This window comes from Lontra canadensis, unplaced genomic scaffold, assembly GCF_010015895.1.
Source record: "Lontra canadensis isolate GAN:19392208 unplaced genomic scaffold, GSC_riverotter_1.0 scaffold13, whole genome shotgun sequence".
In the NCBI taxonomy this organism is placed as follows: Eukaryota; Metazoa; Chordata; class Mammalia; order Carnivora; family Mustelidae; genus Lontra; species Lontra canadensis.
Window position 1 is genome coordinate 12,129,626 of NW_022631007.1, and position 17,099 is coordinate 12,146,724.

The 17,099-nt window shown below is 43.8% G+C and overlaps 1 protein-coding gene across 1 annotated transcript in view; it reads right to left on the reverse strand.

The window, feature by feature from the left end:
- NGEF (neuronal guanine nucleotide exchange factor) overlaps window positions 1–15,969 on the reverse strand; it is a 69,723-nt gene extending 53,754 nt beyond the window's left edge. Inside the window, exons 1-2 of the mRNA XM_032857512.1 lie at window positions 15,639–15,969; window positions 12,377–12,491 (exon numbers count right to left, since the gene is read on the reverse strand). Of these exons, the coding sequence (XP_032713403.1) occupies window positions 12,377–12,491; window positions 15,639–15,906 (383 nt within the window). The 5' untranslated portion in view covers window positions 15,907–15,969. The remainder of the gene's footprint in view (window positions 1–12,376; window positions 12,492–15,638) is intronic.
- Between the last annotated feature and the right edge of the window lie 1,130 nt (window positions 15,970–17,099).

Genomic DNA, 17,099 nt, shown 5'->3' on the forward strand with positions numbered 1-17,099 from the left:
TGTCTGTGGATATCTTTTATTACAATATAACAATGTGAATGTATTTTCTCTTCCTTATGATTTTCTTAGTAACATATTCTTTTTTCTAGCCTATTTGGTTGTAAGAATACAGTAGATAGTATGTATACAAAATATGTGATAATCAACTATGTTATTGATAAGACATCCAGCCAACGGTAGGCTATTTGTAGTTAATTTGGGGGGAGTCAAAAGTTAGATGCTAATTTTTGACTGCATGGGGGTTGGTGTCCTTAACTCCTGTCTTTTTCCAGGGCCAACAGTACAGTACAAAGAACTTTTTTTGTACTTTTGGACCATTGGAGAGTCTGTTGCTGACCTAATGTGTCATTGTCCTTAAATGCTTCTTAGTGTGTGTTTTCCACAACCAAAGACTAGTTCCTCTGTAACCAAAATATAAACACCCAAATCAGGAAGTCAGCTTGGATACATTAGTGGCAACTGATGTTCAGATTCCATTCAGATTTTGTCTGTTGTCCCAATAATGTCCTTTATGGCAAGAAGATCCAATCTAGTGTTAGTCGTTGCATTTTGGTGTCTGCCCTCCTTGGGTTCCATCAGTCTGGAAGTCTTGGCTCAGTTTTTGTAACCCTGACACAAAGATTTCAAGCCAGTTATTTTGTAGAATGTTTTCTTGATTTGGATTTCTCTGACGTTTTCTGTATTAGATTAGATTAGACTCGGGTTTTGCATTTTGGACAACTTACCTTGTTTCGTTTGGCAGCTTCTGAATCTTACAAAAACAAAATCACATTGTCTGTATTCTTCTATGACCTTCTATGACCTGTCCCAGGTTCAGAGGGAGTTGGTCACATGCTTGTATGTGCTTGACCTGTCCTTGATTTTTCTCTTTGATGGTAGAAGGTGACTGAGGTGTGGGGAGAGGAAGAATTGATTTACCCAGCACCACATGCTGATATGAGGGTGACCCGGGACTCAAATTCTGCTCTGAGTTTCTCTGATCTTGCCTGTGTGGGGACCCTTTTGGGCATCTGAAGGTTAGAGAGGTCGGGTCTTGAAACTCAGAGAAACAGCTTCCTGGGTCCTGCCCCCCCCCCCCCCCCCAACTTTCTGTATCTTCCCTAGAGCCAGCCCGTAAGGTGAAAAATTTTAAATTAAGAATTCAAAAGAATTAGAAGAAAATCCACAACCAATAAGATACAGGATCATGACTAACAAAAGAAACGGAATAATTAACATTTATGCATGAAGGATAGATTGAACCAATAAAATAATTTAAGAACCAAAATTAGGTTGCTGAAAAGTTGAGGTTATAATCAGTCAAGCAAACAAAAGGGCATTATGAAGGATTATAGTTAAAATGAAATTGGAAGTAAAACAAGTTAAAGCTAACAAACCCGCAGAGGCTTAGGGATTTAAATAGTAATATAAAAACAAAATGAAGGGGAAAAAAAGGATTTGGCGTTGAAGCAGATCCAGAAGCCTTGAATTTGAAAAGTGGTAATAATTATAAAAGTACAATGTCAAAGGAAAACATTTAAAGGTGATTAAAATAGGGGGAAATTAGAAGGAAGATAAAAGGGCAAAGTAAGGAAGTTTAAAAATGAAAAAAAAATGATAGCTAAAATAAACCAGAATAACCAAAATAAAGCAAAATTAACCCAAATGGGCAATTTAAGGAGGAGCGGGTCTGCAGCTTAAAACACTAAAGATGTAATTATGAGTTGGTAAAACCCATGCTCCAAGCACAGCCCAAAGGCCATTATTATTATTGTTATTATTATTTTAAATATTAAAGGAATCAGCAAGTCCAAAAGGCTGCCCACTTGACCCTTTAAGAACTTAGCTCCTTACTGGATCCTGAGCCTGTCCGTCACCTCTAGGCGGGGCAGAAGGAGAGAAGGGGCCATGCCCATATCTAGCTCCGCCCCCACTACTTGCCCGGCAACTCACACCCACGAGGTCTTGTGGGGAGGTAGAGGAACACGCCCCTTCAACTGCTTAACGGAGGAAAAAAGTTTAGAACAGCTGAGAATAAGATATATCTGTCAGAAGTCTATGAAATTAGCTGCATAAACTGTGAAACATAAGCCACAGTTATATTTGTTCTGAGACAGGGTAAAAATAGGAACAATTTCAGAGATAGAAAATTCAAACCTCTTCAGTCGCCCGGTGCAAGTGGCCTGAGATCCTTCAAAGGCTCTCCTGTCCTTTGTTTATGCGCCGCAGACCGGGTGGGCCACCCCGGGGCCAGTGCCCAGGTTGGGGAAAGCCAAGGAGGAAATTAATTACGAAGCTCTATTTGCATTTTTTTTAGTGCTGAGGGCGCTGGGCCTCCTCTCTTACTGGGGGAGGTGGGAAAGTGGGTTATTTCCAAAAGGCAGCTGGGCAGGCAAACCCCTCTGTGCTGTGCAAGAGCCTTAGTCTGCATGTCCCTGGGCTCCTGCTGCACCCGTCTGCACAGATGTGTCTTCAAGCTCTGGGTAGAAACCTCTGCCCAGGACATCGACATTCATTCGTTCGTTCATCAGTCTCATCAGTCTTCTGCAAATACTGAGTGCTTCTGGTGTGTCAGAGAAGTGCTAGGTACTCAGGAGGGAACAAAACTTGGCATCTCCTGCCTGCAAGGACCCTGCAGTTAATGTCCCCTGGGCCACCGTGACCAGCAGTGAGCGCTGATGATTCTGCCCCACCTTCTGGAAGACAGGACGTTGGTAGAGGGTGGGGTGGGGCTGAAGGGTCTCTTTACTTCAGCTCCTGCCTTTTTATTAAAAAAAAAAAAAAAAAGCTTTCAGAAAATGAACATAATAAAAATTAAACTTTTTATTATGGGAAATTTCAAACACATACTAAAGTAGACAGAAAGTAGAATGACCTCCCCCAAGTGGGGCTCCCTGCTCAGTGGGGCATCTGCTTCTCCCTCTCCCTCTGCTCCTTCTCCTGTGCTCTCTCTTGGTCACTCTCTCTCTCTCAAATAAATAAATAAAATCTTTAAAAAAGATCTAGAAAAAAAAACAAACCTCAATACCGTTAACACACCTTTAAAAATTAACAGTAATTTCTTAGCATCGCCCAATATCTGATCTGTGTTCAAATTCACATGATTGTTTTTGAAACTTTCCTTCCCAGAGTGTTTGTTTGAAACTGGATTCCAATGAGGTCTGTTGCAGCTGGTTAATACCTCTTTCTTGTTTTCTCTTTGCACTTTGTTGAGAAACTGGGTCATTTGTCCCATTTCCCTGTTTGGATTTTGCTGAATGTATGTGCAATGCGTTCTTGTACCTGTTTCTGTTTTTCCTGTGTTTGTCGTAGTTCGGTAGATCTAGAAGCTGGTTACAGTGAGGCTGCCTCTATTCAGTGCCTGTATTGCCCCAAATGACTGACTAATGGCAATCCTTGAAAATAGTTTCTTTCAATAAAGGAAACCGCCCCAAACCTGCAGTGACTCAATATTTACATCTTGCACTTACAGATTTTGTAAGGACTCTGAGACTCTCCTAGTAACAACCCAAACTAGCATTTATGAACATCCGACAAACTGCCCCCAGGATTATGGTACGTGGGACTTATACATTTCCCTGGAAACAGGTATAGTTCCCAATATGGAAGTCGTTCCTTGCCCTACATCAGCATTCAAAGACTCACAGGGCCATGCCTGAGTCTTTGGGGTCAACGACGGGTTTCATGGCAATGACTATTCTGGAGAAGGATCCAGGATTGATAATCACAGTATTTAATGGTCAGGAGGGTCTGGCTGAACCAGCTGGAGCAGAGTTGTTTAACCAGTGAGGCTACCCCTGTCTTCTCTCTGAGTGTCAGTCCTTGGGTGATTCTAATGTTTAATGCAGGTCGACAATCCATGGAATAATGAACTCCTGCAGTTCCCCCAGCACTGCTAGGAAAAGCAAAGGTCTTTTCAGCTGGATGTTCAGTGGACAAATATTTTACGCATCAGCCTGCTCAGTTCATGCAGAAAAATTGTCCATGAAATTTTATAATGTAGTTTAATTTTATGCAGAAATGTCCATTTATAAAAGCCCATGTTTGAGTTTTATTTTTGCATTCGTGTATATATACATAGTTATCAATTTGGTTTTTTTTTTTAAAGAGTTTATTTATTTATTTGACAGAGAGAGAAAGAGCACAAGCAGGGGAGTGGCAGGCAGAGGGAGAGGGAGAAGCAGGCTCCCTGCTGAGCAAGGAGTCCTCTGCAGGACTCCATCCCAGGACCCTGGGATCATGACCTGAACCCAAGGTAGACGCTTAACAGACTGAGCCACCCAGGTGCCCCTCAATTTGTTTTTTTATGATATGGAATGATTTCTGGGACTAGAACCCTGACTTACGACACTGCATCTATAGTAAAGACCCAATGTGCAACACCTTGACTTGAGACTCCAAAGGGACCCATCTGACAACGGACTGGGGTAGGAGGCTCCCTGTGCCTCCAGGCTCTGCCTCCTGTGAGCAGCTTAACAAGAACACTCTCCTTCTCACAGCCAAGTTTACTCTAGGAACACCTTCATCTTGGGCAGCCTGGGGAGTGCTCATGGGGTGTGGAGTTGGAGCCCCTGGATTCATGGTCTAGTTGTCTCACTAGCTGTGCAACCTCAAGCAACCTAGTTACCAACTTTTGCCGAGTCTTAGTTTTCTTGTCTGTGAAATAGGGATAACCATAAGAGAATTTAAAGAGATAGAACACGTTAAGGCCCTCAACAGTTATAGTTCCCTTTTTGTACCCCTCTGTATAGCACATCTGTCTGTGGTAATTGTAATTCCCTCTTGTCCAGCAGCACTGTGACACCCCTGTTGCTGGCATATGGAAGAAGATTTTGCAGAACACCCTTGGGTATGTTGTGGACAATTCTAGAATCTCTGGGGGTGGACACTGACTACTAAGAAGAAGATTACAAACTCCAAAGCAGCACCACTCAAGCTGCTTATAAACTGGAGGACTGGTTCCTGGGTCGTTCGAGTTTTGGGGGGACCTCAGTCTTTTAATCTACTCCAGTCTCTACAGCTCCTGCTTGCATTCTGCTGCTTCTTATCTTACACGTGTCCCCTTTGGCATTCTCTTGTGCAGGAGACCCAGACTCTACCATACTAGATATGTTTTTGAGTGCCTGGCTATCCTTCACATACATCTCACAGATAACCCGAAACATGGCTCCCACCAATGAAGTGGGGATGGCCCCATTAATCCTACCTTCTATTCTTTTAACCACTTGGCCCAGAGATAAACACCTACCAGATTATTTTCTTTAGAAATTCTTTCTCTGTTAGAGACCCAAAAGGAAGTATCCATTTGCTGTGGAAAACCAACCTGAAGGGTCATTCTATCTATGGCTGCCATTTTGGGTTATGTATAAGCTGAAAGGCAGTGAGAAGAAGCTGCTCTGAGGAGAAAGCAGGAGAATAGAACAGTCCATAGAGAGAAGTAGAGAGGAGTAGAGCCCACACCCTTCAAGGAAATGAGAAAGTGGCTCTGGTTCCTGATGGTTTTTCCATCCCTGTCAAGCCGGGCTTCATCTCTTTTATTTGAATTCTTTGGGATTTCAGCATCCTTACAATATCCCTCTTTCACTTGAACAAGTTGAAGTAGGCTTCTGATCTTTGCAATCAAAGTGTTCTTGACCAGGAACTAAAACAAAGATATCTACTCACAGCACTTCTATTCAACCCTGTAATGGAAGTCTTTGCCAGTGCAATAAGGCAAGAAAAAAACAAGTAGAAGGATGAAGATTGGGGAAAAAAGAACTAAAACTATCTTTACTCACAGATGGCAGGATTGTGTGCATAGAAGAAAATCAAAGAAATATACAAGTAATTAGAACTAATAAGTGAATGTATCAAGGACATAGGATACTAGGTGGCCATGCAAAAATTAATTGTGTTTTAAACATACTACGAATAAACAATTGAAAAGTGAACTTAAAAAGCACTGGAATTTAAAATAGGATAAAAAGCATGAGATACCTAGGGACAAATATAATTAAAATATATGTAAATCCTCTGTACTAAATACTACAGATCATTGCTAGGTTAATTTAAGGAATATCTAAATAAAAAGAAGGTTAGGACATGTTATAGATTGAACAATTTATTTTTTTTTTTAATGTCCAAGCTTCTTTTTTTTTTTAATTTTATTTATTTATTTGATAGAGAGAGAGAGAGAGAGCACACACATATGGGGAGCAGCAGAGAGAGAGGGGGAAGCAGACTCTCTGCTAAGCAGGGAGCCTGATGTGGGGCTCGATCCCTGGGATCATGACCTGAGTCAAAGGCAGACGCTTAACCAGCTGAGCCGCCCAGGTGCCCCTACATTGAGCAATTTAATGTGTTAATATTAAGCTGTCAGTGATATCCAAATTTACCTATAGAGATGATGAAATCTTAACCCAAATCCTAGCAGACATTTTTTTGGAGTAGAAATTGACAAACTGATTCTAAAATTTATATGGAAATGCAAAGGACTTAAAATAGCCAAGACAATCTTTAAAAAGAACAAAGTAGGAGAGCTTGCATTACCAGATTTTAAGACTTAGCATAGAGCTACAGTATTTAAGTCAGTGTGATATTGGCATAAGGAAAGACACTTAGATCAATGAAATAGGATAAAAGTCCAGAAAAGACCCACATGTCTGCAGTCAGTGGACTGGGGGGGGGGGAGGGGAAGCACCAAGGCAATTCACTGGGGGAAGTGCAGATCTTTTAATAAATGATGATAGAAAAAATGATAAATGATGATAGAGCAACTTCTATGTGTATAGACCCTAGACCTAAATGGGAAAGCTAAAAGTATAAAGTTCTTATAAGAAAAACATAGGAGGGGCACATGGGTGGCTCAGTGGGTTAAGCCTCTGCCTTTGGCTAGGGTCATGATCTCAGGGTCCTGGGATCGAGCCCTGCATCGGGCTCTCTGCTCAATGGTGAGGCTGCTTCCTCCTCTCTCTGCCTGCCTCTCTGCCTACTTGTGGTCTCTCTCTCTCTGTCAATAAATAAAATCTGAAAAAAAAAATAGGAGAATATCTTTAGGACTAGTCTTCATCAAAATAAACATTTCTGATCATTAAAAGACAGGAAGATTTAAAAAGAAGCCACACTGGTAGGAGATATTTGCAATAGATATATTTGATCATGGACTTTTAGTCAAGATATGTAAAGAACTCCTACAAGTTAAAAAAAAATGTTAAAAATAGGGAAAAGACTTGAACAGGAACTTCACAAGAGAAGAAACATGAAGGGCCAATAAATGTTTGAAAAGGTACTCAATGTCATTAGTCATCAAGAAAGTACAAATGAAAACCATAGGGAGAAACCACAGTATGTTAGAACAGAGGCAGTACAAAGCCTGACATTTCCCAACACTGGCCAGGACCTGGAGTGACTGGCACTTTGATATCTTGCTGGTAGGGGTGTGGAATAATACAACTGTTGTGAGAAATTATTTGGCCCTTCCTAGATACTGTCAGGCATATACCTATCATAAGACTCAGCCCTTCCACTCCTGGGTACACACTTGGAGAAAGAATGGGACACACCCACAGAAAGACTGTCTAAGAACGCTTGTAGTGACTTTATTTATGATGGTTGAAAACTGGAAATAGTCCAAATATCCAACAGAAAGATAAACAAATTGTGGTACTTTTCCCAGCAATAAAAAGAGCAATCTGATATACATATATCAGAAATATTATGTTCAGAAAACTAAGTCAGATACCAGAGTGCACACTGTGGGCTTGATCCCACTTTACACATAGTTCAAGAACCAGCAACACTAAGCTAATGGTGACAGAAGCAGAGGATAATGACGTCTGAGAGGGTTTATACTGACCGAAAAAAAAGGGGTCTCAGGGAGCCTCTTGGGGCAATGGAAATGTTTTGTTTCTTGGTCTGGTTAATAGTGTTAAAAAGAAAACCACAGGCCCAAGATGGCATCACTTAGGGTAAAGCACCAAGTCAGTAAACCAGTTCTCAACACCTCACCTAAGTACCATTTCAACAGCCCAGGAAAATAAACTATACCCAGTCAGTCAGGAATGTTTGGATCAGCATGGATGAGGTGATCTGTCACAGGGACCCTCTTGGTCCCCTAATGGAAGATGAGGTCCTCCACCAACTAAAATCCTTGTGTCCCCAAATAAGGTGACCTCCTCTGAAGTCAACATTTTTTTTTCCTGTTTATGATACTATGCTGCCTTGGAAAACCTCTTCCCTTTGGGTCTCCCTTTGGAGCTCCCCTCTACCTGCTGGACTGGGTGCTACCCAATTCAGGAATGGATGAATAAAACCAGTTAGATCTTTAAAATTATTCAGTTAAAATGTTTGTTATGTAACAATGCTCAGGTGGGTGTATATAGAGATACAGATTTATTGCTGTGGACAGAATTATGCCCCCCCCCCATTAACATATCGGAGCCCCAACCCCCACATGATGGTATTTGCAGGTAGGACCTTCAGAAGAGAATGGGTTTAGTTAGATGAGGTTGTGAGGGTCTGGCCCCTGGGAGGAGGAAGAGATGGGTGCTTGCTTTCTCTCTCTATCTGAGGATAACTGAGAAGGAGGCTGTCTGCAAGCCAGGCAGGGAGCCCAGGCAGGGAGCCCTCCCAGCGCCTGACCGTGCTGACGTCCTGATCACCAATGTCCAGTTTCCAGAATGAGGAGAAAATAAAGGTCTGCTGCTTGAGCACCCAGACTGTGGTATTTGTTATGGCTGCTGAGCTGACTAATACATTTGTCCTGCCCAAAATGTGTACGTTTTGTTGTCATGTAAAATTTCCTTCAGTGAGTCCTTTTCAAATGACCTTGATGAAAACTGACTAGAGGGACAATGACAAAAAAGAGGGAGAGGTTCTTTGGGGCCTGCGCGAGAGGGACACTCTACGTCGTTCTCAGCTGCTCCCAGTCTTTGTACCATGTACTTTCTTTTTCTGTCTCTTTTCTGTTCTGTTCCATTTGGCTCATGGAGCCTGCTTTTCCACACACAAATCTAGCAGACAGAATTATTTTCCCTACTTAGAGCAAAAGAGGAATTTCCAACAGGAGTGGAGGGCTATGGGCCCTGGGAAAGTGACGATGGAAACTTAGCAAGAGACGCTAGGACTCAGCCCCCAAAGGTGGGGACACAGGATGGGGGCCAGAACAGGGATTACATTTCTCTACACAAATAGAGGTCTGAGACTCCGAATGCCAAGGTGCTAATGATATGAAGCGTGAGCAGGGCAAGAGAGAGAATGGATGCTTTGCATGAATGGGACACACTAATGCTACCCCAGATGGGTCACATCAAACACCCTGATGTACCGTGGCTCCTGCGTTCCCCAGATAAATTAATATTTTGGTTTTTACCTTTAAAAGCAATAGCTCGAAGCCCTGGGAGCCTGATTCGCCATTGGGAGGAGGTTTTTTTCTCTAGAAAACTTGTCTATAACAGGTGTGTTGCGACTTACCCCGCCATGGAAGTCCAGTTCAGAAGACGTAATAGAAACAATGATCACAATGGGGATCCTGAGATTGACCTAAAGAAGTTTTCTAGAACCTCTGTCCTTGCTAGGCCATAAGACCAAAGTTAAGCGCAGGGCTGGCTGGCCTGGGGAGGGTGCAGACAGGAAGGGACTCCAGCCGTCCTCTCCTCTCCCCACCTGCACCTGCCTGTAGCTGACGCCAGCTGCCTGGGCTGTGCTTTGATATCAGGATCTCAGGCAGACCACACACAGCACTCTTCTGGTGACTCTTAGTTACAAGCAGACAGTCTCTTTTGCTAAGTATTTAGAAAAGCACCCTGAACTTGCTGCAGAGTACCAGCACCCCTCTTCTCCCAGCACAGGCCTGCCACAGCTGGGAAGCCTCTACCTACCCCCTGCTCCATATCTCCTGCCCTCTGAGCTGTTTGGGTCCCAGAGTGGGGCACCTGTGGGGTTCTCTGACCAGAGTTCTGTGGAATGTACAAAGCTCTCAAGCCACTTTATGACTCCCCAAGTTTCTCAGCCACTTTCTGCCAAGGTCCCCCTGCCCCTAGCAGGAAGCCATCTTGGGTGGTTCATAGCCCGTTCCCTTCCTTGAGGTCCACACTGGGCTCCAAGAGAACATGTGCCTCTGCCTTGCCTTTGGTGTGGTTGCCCCGCACCCCCGGCTCCACCCTTACCCCTCCCCTCCCATGAAGCGGTCAGCCAGCTCATATCTAGATGTTTCCAGGAGCAAGCCAGGTTCTGGTCTGTGTGTCCCCCAGATTTCAGAGATTTCCAAGTGGATCTCTTGACCCCCCGGAGAGGGGGGATATGACGTTAATTTCAGATGTCAACTTGGTTGGGCCATGATGCCTTGACATGTGGTCAAATTATTCTGGCTGTTTCTGTGAAGATGTTTTTTGAGACTGTTTAATTGAAGGACTTTGAATACACTTTATCCTGTGGGTGGGCCTCATCCAAACTGTTGAAGGTCTTGCTAGAGCAAAGTGTAAGCTCACTGAGCAGAACAGAATTATGCAGCAATTCCCTGAGTGTCCAGCCACAAGCCCATCCAGAGGATTCTACACTCGCCAAGCTGCCACAGTTGTGAACCGGTTCTTTACAATGAGCTCCCCACACCTGTTCCATGTCCTGCTGGTTTTGTCTTTCTGGGGAACCCCCCTGGGAAGGAGTGGGCAGGTCACAGTTGGCCAGTCTCCATCCACTTACCCTCTTTTTTATATGAAAACATTTGTGTACTGGTTGGGAAATGACCACTGTCCTGAGTCCTTTCCCTTTCCCTGCTCCCAGGGCCCTTCCTCTACCTCTCTGGGACCCTTAGTAGAATGTTGGGTCCTGCTTGTCAAATATTTGTCCTGTCACTCCTGCTGATCCCTGGATGTGAGGGGTGAGCTAAGGCTGACCTCTCACCCACTGTCTCTTGGAGCTCCCAGTATAGGTGGGCAGATTTTTACAGTGGTGATTTTTGGCTCTTAAGCCAGAACAGAGGCGACAGGAAGCAGCTGACTTTAATATATAATTCCACGTAAGTGAACAAGGGCCTTGTTTGTTTGTATATATAAATTCATTTTATTATTATGAAATTATATTACATATTTAAACTATTAAATTCTATATGTAAGTATATCATATGTATAAAAATTATATATATAAATATATAAAATCAATGACCAATGGTCAAAGTAGTGTCAGGAAGTAACAGGCTACCTGTCACCTGGGTCTGGGTCGAGATGCCTAGCCCGTACTTTCCCCGTACAAATACAGGAATGCTATTTCCCTGCAACCATCCAGGGATTTGTAGAAAGTATGAAGTTTCTAGGAACTTAAGGAAATAGGGAGAGACGGGTGTCCGGATTTTGCCACAGCGAGACTTCCTCATAGTGTGGCTTACAAACCAGCAAAAATTGAAACTCCCTTGGGTCAGAGATTGCTGTTGCCTCCCCGTATCCATTCTCCTTTATTTCTTAGTATGGCACCCATTCACCAGGGGGTGGAAACAGACCTGGTTTGAAAGAGACCTACATTTCCTAGCTTCTCTTGCAAGTATAGGTGGCCACGTGACTCAGTTAATTTGGGCCAATGAGATATAAGCCCCAGTTATTGAGTGGGCTTCAGGAAGCTCCTTAAAAGGAGAGCAGAATAGACTGGTATGTGCCCCCACTACCCTCTGCTTTCCTCCTTCCCACTACCTGAACCGTGGCTGTGATGGCCGGAGCTCTGGCAATCACCTTGACAGCTGGATAGGAGGAGACTGGGTTCCTGGAGGTACGAAGGAGCTGCTGTCGCAACCCCCCAAGCTTTTTTCACTCAAGACCCAAATAGATCTCGGTCTTGTTATGCTGTGTCATTTGGGTTTTTTTGTTACAAGCAGCTAAATTTAGTCCTAGCTGATATAATACCCAAATGTCCAACAACAGTAGCATGATTAATGAATTATAATTCAATCATACTACATAGTTTATTTTATAGCCATTGAACGATTGTGTAGAAAAATATTTGGTAACATACGGAAGTGTTTGTGTGACATACTATTAAGTCTGAAGACAGGATATATAGTACGATCCCATTTTATGAAGAGAAAATGGGCATAAACCATACAGGAAAAAAAAACTTTGCAACGGTTACATTAAAACCTTTCTGGTGGTGGTGCAATATAGAGATTTTCCTTTTCTACTTCTTGAAATCTGTAATATCTACAATTTCCTAGTTTTGGATGAAAGAGTAGCAATGGGTTGTTATTATTATTTTTTTTTAGAAAGGAGATGGTGGAGTTTTGCTTTTTTTTTTTTTTTTTTAACATGGGCAACAAAAAGTGACTTTTTTTTAAAGAACCATGAGACACGCTTGCAGCCCTGTCAAAACTTTGCCGCAGGGATCCCTGCCACTTCTGGTGGTGAACCGCCCCTCCTGCCCGTTTGTTTTCTCTTACCTTGTTCTCTTGGCTCCTGGGTGTGGCTGTATTGGGATTTTCCACCGAGACCTTCTGTTCTGGGGGGAATTCAAGGTCAGGGGCTCATTTACAGACTGTCCATTTTCCAGTGAGCCTGTGACATTTAAGAAAGGCAGAGAGTTAGAAAATGTGCATCTCCCCCCTTTCGGGCGGGCAGTTCTCTTGGTGACAGGGACAGCAGCAAGTTCCCCCAGGGGGGAAGGGAGAGGAATGAAGAGGGGTGCTTTTCCTGTCATGCCCCCTTGAGGGGAATTTGCCACGGCTTGCACGAATTTGGTGACCTGGGATGCCATCTCTACAAAAATTATGATTACCATGTAAGAAACTTCACTTGCTTACACACACACACACACACACACACACACACAGTGGGAAAAGAATATTAGAAATGAGATTGCAACTTAGATAAAAAAAAAAAAAACTGGCCAATGTCTTAGAGGCCAATAAAAGCAGAACTACCAGTGTTATTGTTCCTACTGGACTAAAATCATTCGCAATTTATCAAAATTTTAACATCTAACTTGACAATGTCCGAGTCCTAAACGCTGTTAAATAATAAGCCAAACTCCCTCCCCTGGGACGTTAATCCATGTTGTAGTGTGACCTTGAAAAGGCAGTCCTTTAGCAGAGAGAAGTCAGAGCATAAATCTCCTTTTGTCTGGGAGCCGGGCCAAGGAAGCCAGCTGATCTGTTTTGTCTGCCCCTTCAGGGACAGAGCTGGGGGAGAGTTTTCTCCTTGGACTCTGGAGCAGGAAGCTTGGGTCTGTCGAGGGAGTTACCTCCAGGGAAGTGAAACAGGGAGTCACTTTAAAAATAAAACTCTGAGTCTGATGAAAGTATTTATGGTCTGGACATCAATGGCATCTTTGAGGATGGCAAGAAGTGAAGTGACCCTTGTTCTAGTCTACACTGGCGTCGGCATTCTTGGCTTGGCTTGGGAAGCCACGCACTCTTTCCCCCTTGACTCAGTTTCCCTCTCCAGGCTCATCTCCAACTAGTCCCACACCTGCCTTTGCTCAGGATCAAAAAGATCTCCAACCCCTGACCCCTGGGCAGCTGTATCTCCTTTTCCTTCTGCTTGCAATGCTCAACCCTGAGAGATTCGATAGGGCCCTGCTAGCCACCTGCGGCTTAGTCCGCCCTTGAAATGCGGCTGATAGGACTCAGGAAGTGAATTCTTCATTTCTTTTCAACTTACATTAATTTAAATTTAAATGTAAAAACCAATACTCAGTTTAGTTACCGGAAGACTCTTAAGGCTACATGGAACAGTCTGGGCATGCAAATCTGCTTTTCTGACTGCACATTTTATGAATCCTAAATCCAGATCAAATATTTCCAACAAAAATATTCCACAGCTTTCAAAGACATCCTGCAAAAAAAAATTGCAAAATGTCTCATGATGACCTTTTTATATCAATTATTGACTATATGATGGTACAATCATATTTTGGAGGCTTTGTGTTCAATAACACATGTTATTAGAGTGAATTTTACCTATTTCTTTTTACTTTTGTTAATGTGGCTGCTGGGAAATTTGAAACAACATATGTGGTTTGCATTATATTTCTGTTAGAAAGAGCCTCCCTAACTCCCTTCTCCATCTGCATGGGCTTTGGACTAGAAGGATCTGAACTCCAGGCCACTCACTAGCTGTGTGATTTAAGGTAAGTGACTCAATCTCTTTGTTTCAGTTGTTGTTTTTAATCTGTAAAATGGGTATAGTAAGAACACCCATAACACTGAATACCTCCAAGCGCTCAGCCAGGTTAGCTCCTGTTCTTTCTCTGGCCATGTCCCCCTCAAGACGCCACTAGAGCTTCATCTCCTTTGGGGAATCTTTCCCAACCACACCTGAAGGGTCTTGTTCTTCGCCTTTATCTTTCCTGTAAACTTCGAGGCATTGCTGGCCATCGATGACATCATTACAATACTGCTGGGTCCCTCAAGGGCAGAGACTCCAACTTTCTTTGTGTAGGATTGTGTTTCTCACTTTTCATTTCATAAGATTTTCAAACATAGCCAAAAGTTGAGAGGGTCATATGACAGACATTCCCCCAGCTTCCACAAGTATAGCATTTCCATTGTATTTCTCTTGCTCTTAATTTGGTCCTTGATGCGTAATTTTGGTAGTGTTTGTAGATAGCAAACACCCACAGATTGCCACCTCTCCCATCAAGTAGGGGGGGTCTTGACCTCTGGGAGCCCTGCTGCGATGGGAACAAGTCCGAGCCAGCCTGCTGGAGGTTGAGCAGAGACTAACCCACCTTGATCAACCAGCTCACTAGCCCCCAGCGAGCGCAGCGAGACTTCCTTGACCTTCTAAGCCCACATGAGCCACCAGAGGACTGCAGAGGTGAGACAAAGCAGTTCAGACAGAAAAACCACCCGATCAACCCCCAGAAACACAAGAAATAATAAATATTATAGTTTTATCTTTATATATTGAGGGTGATTTCCTATGTGGCAAAAGGCTCCCCGATACAGAGTTCAGTGAATGTCTTGAATGAGTTCATGGGTTCATGCCACATCCAGCAAATGGAGGATTACAGACTGTCTCGTGGCAGGTGCCATACCCCAGGGGCTAAGAAACTAGCACCTAGTCCACACCCCCAGCGTACTGCCCACTCAGGCATGTGGGCAAGTCACAGAGAAAGGAATTTGCAGCTCTGACAGCCCCCCACCAATTGTAAAAGTTTCTGAACCATATTCTGCTCAAGGAATATACTTTAAGCAGGTAAGATGTGCTAGGGACTCACTGAAAAGATTAAGGGACCCAGCTGCAAAGCTCTTATTGCCAAGGTATTTATCTCAGATACTTCCAGTGCAGCAGAAACTCTCCCCATCCCAGCAACCATGAGAGAGAACAAAGATAGGACCTTGGCATTCAGGAAACTCCTGTTCCCAGATATTCCCAAATGTGGACAGCTCCAAGCCTCCCTGCTAGAAGGCATGGACGTCTGGGGGTGTTTTGTTGAGTCCTGGAACAAGATGTTTCTTTTAAATAGAAGCCAGTCTTACTGTACAGTTTGGGTCGACACTTTCTCCTGAAGTGCCCACATTGTCATATTGCGGGAATTGAATCCTTTAGATAACAGCTTCAAAGTGTTTCTTTTACTAGACCTGTCCTTGATAGTCTTCAAGGCCTTTTACTCTTCTTTTATTTAGTTGGGGCCTTTCAGTCCTGATGACTCCACCTGGCTAGCAGGGGACAGCGGTGCCAGCTGTCCCTGGTACTCACCTGCCTGCTGGGGGGTATTTTGTTCTGGAGCATCTCTGGCTTGGCCTTTGCTTTTGCGTTTCACAGTGCGGTTGAAGATGGAGTTTCTCTGAATTGGGGTGTAGTGGCCAGGTTCTCTGTCTCGAGTCCCTCGGTTGACGTGGCATGTTTTCTCATCTTCTGAGAGTAACTCAGGTCTCCCCTTGTCCCACGCATTGTCAGTCTCCTGGGAACCACTCACCAATTCCTTCCAGGGCTTTTCCAAACCTTCAGATCCCCTGGTCTCCATGGAAATCGGTCCAGGTGTTTCTCAGCAGAGCGGCTGGAGATGGGTAACCTCTCCAGCTTCACCAGCCTGAATGATTTGGAATAGAAAGAGAACAATTTTCTGTTAAGGTCATCAGGCTAAATGTGCCATTCAGAGTCTGGTCTTCCACTCCCAATGAGATCTGATGATATTTGGAAGAGTCTGCACATCTGGGTGACCGCGTCTTTCTCAATGGAAATTACAGTTTAACCACTGCAATTTGGATGCATTCATGTATCATTTTATAATTGAAGTTTGTTTATTCTATTCATAGGACACACTTTTGGGGAAAATGCTTAAAGTGGCTTCTATAACTAGCTTTCAAGTAAACATCTTCTGAGTCATTCAAGAGAAGGAGTAGCAAAAACAGTAAGGAGAATGCCGGGAAACCAAAGTAAAGAAAGGGATGATGTACAGACATACCCAAAAGTAAAGTCTTGGGGAGACTCAAAGGTGCTAGCAGTGAGAGACGGTCATACAACAGTAAATTCAGAAGTGGGAAGATTTGAATCCTCTGGGGACATACCTCTCACCACCTACTGGTGGCTAGGTTGAGTTGGTAGATTTGTGGCCTCTCTGATAGGGTGATTTTTTACAGAAGCTGTGGGAACGAGCCCTCCCCCACCCCACCAGCTGGGGTAACAGAATGGTTGCCTCCCTCTGGGGTGACCATAGTGGATAGCATCGGAACCCAGGCACTCTTCACAGGAAAAGGGGTGTAATCGAATTATACCAGCACTGTCCAGGCAAACCCCATTTCCTTCCCAACAAGAGCCTTCCAGTGTAGGGGCTCTTGGAGTGGTGAGGGACAGGATGGACCTTGAGTAGAGCGTAAGCTGGGCAGGATGGTGTGCTAGACTGGAGAGCCATGCTAGGCTCTCTGTGGCTTCCCATCCATCTGAGGGTTCGGAACCTGGGCTCCTAAGGACTCTATGTAAGGGGTACATACATTGTATTCAGAGGTTGTATCTATGTGGATATATCTTTCTTGATTACAGCTGCAGAACTTCCATTATGTTTTCAAAGAGTTTAGAGACTTAGGGAAGATTTTCTTATCTGGTTCTGTTTTCTTCTGTAAAAAAAATGTGAGGGATGGTGCTGGACTTGAGGCACTCCTCCCCCTTTCCCACCGCACCCCTCTGCTTACAGCAGGTGCCCTAGCGACCCCAGGTGCT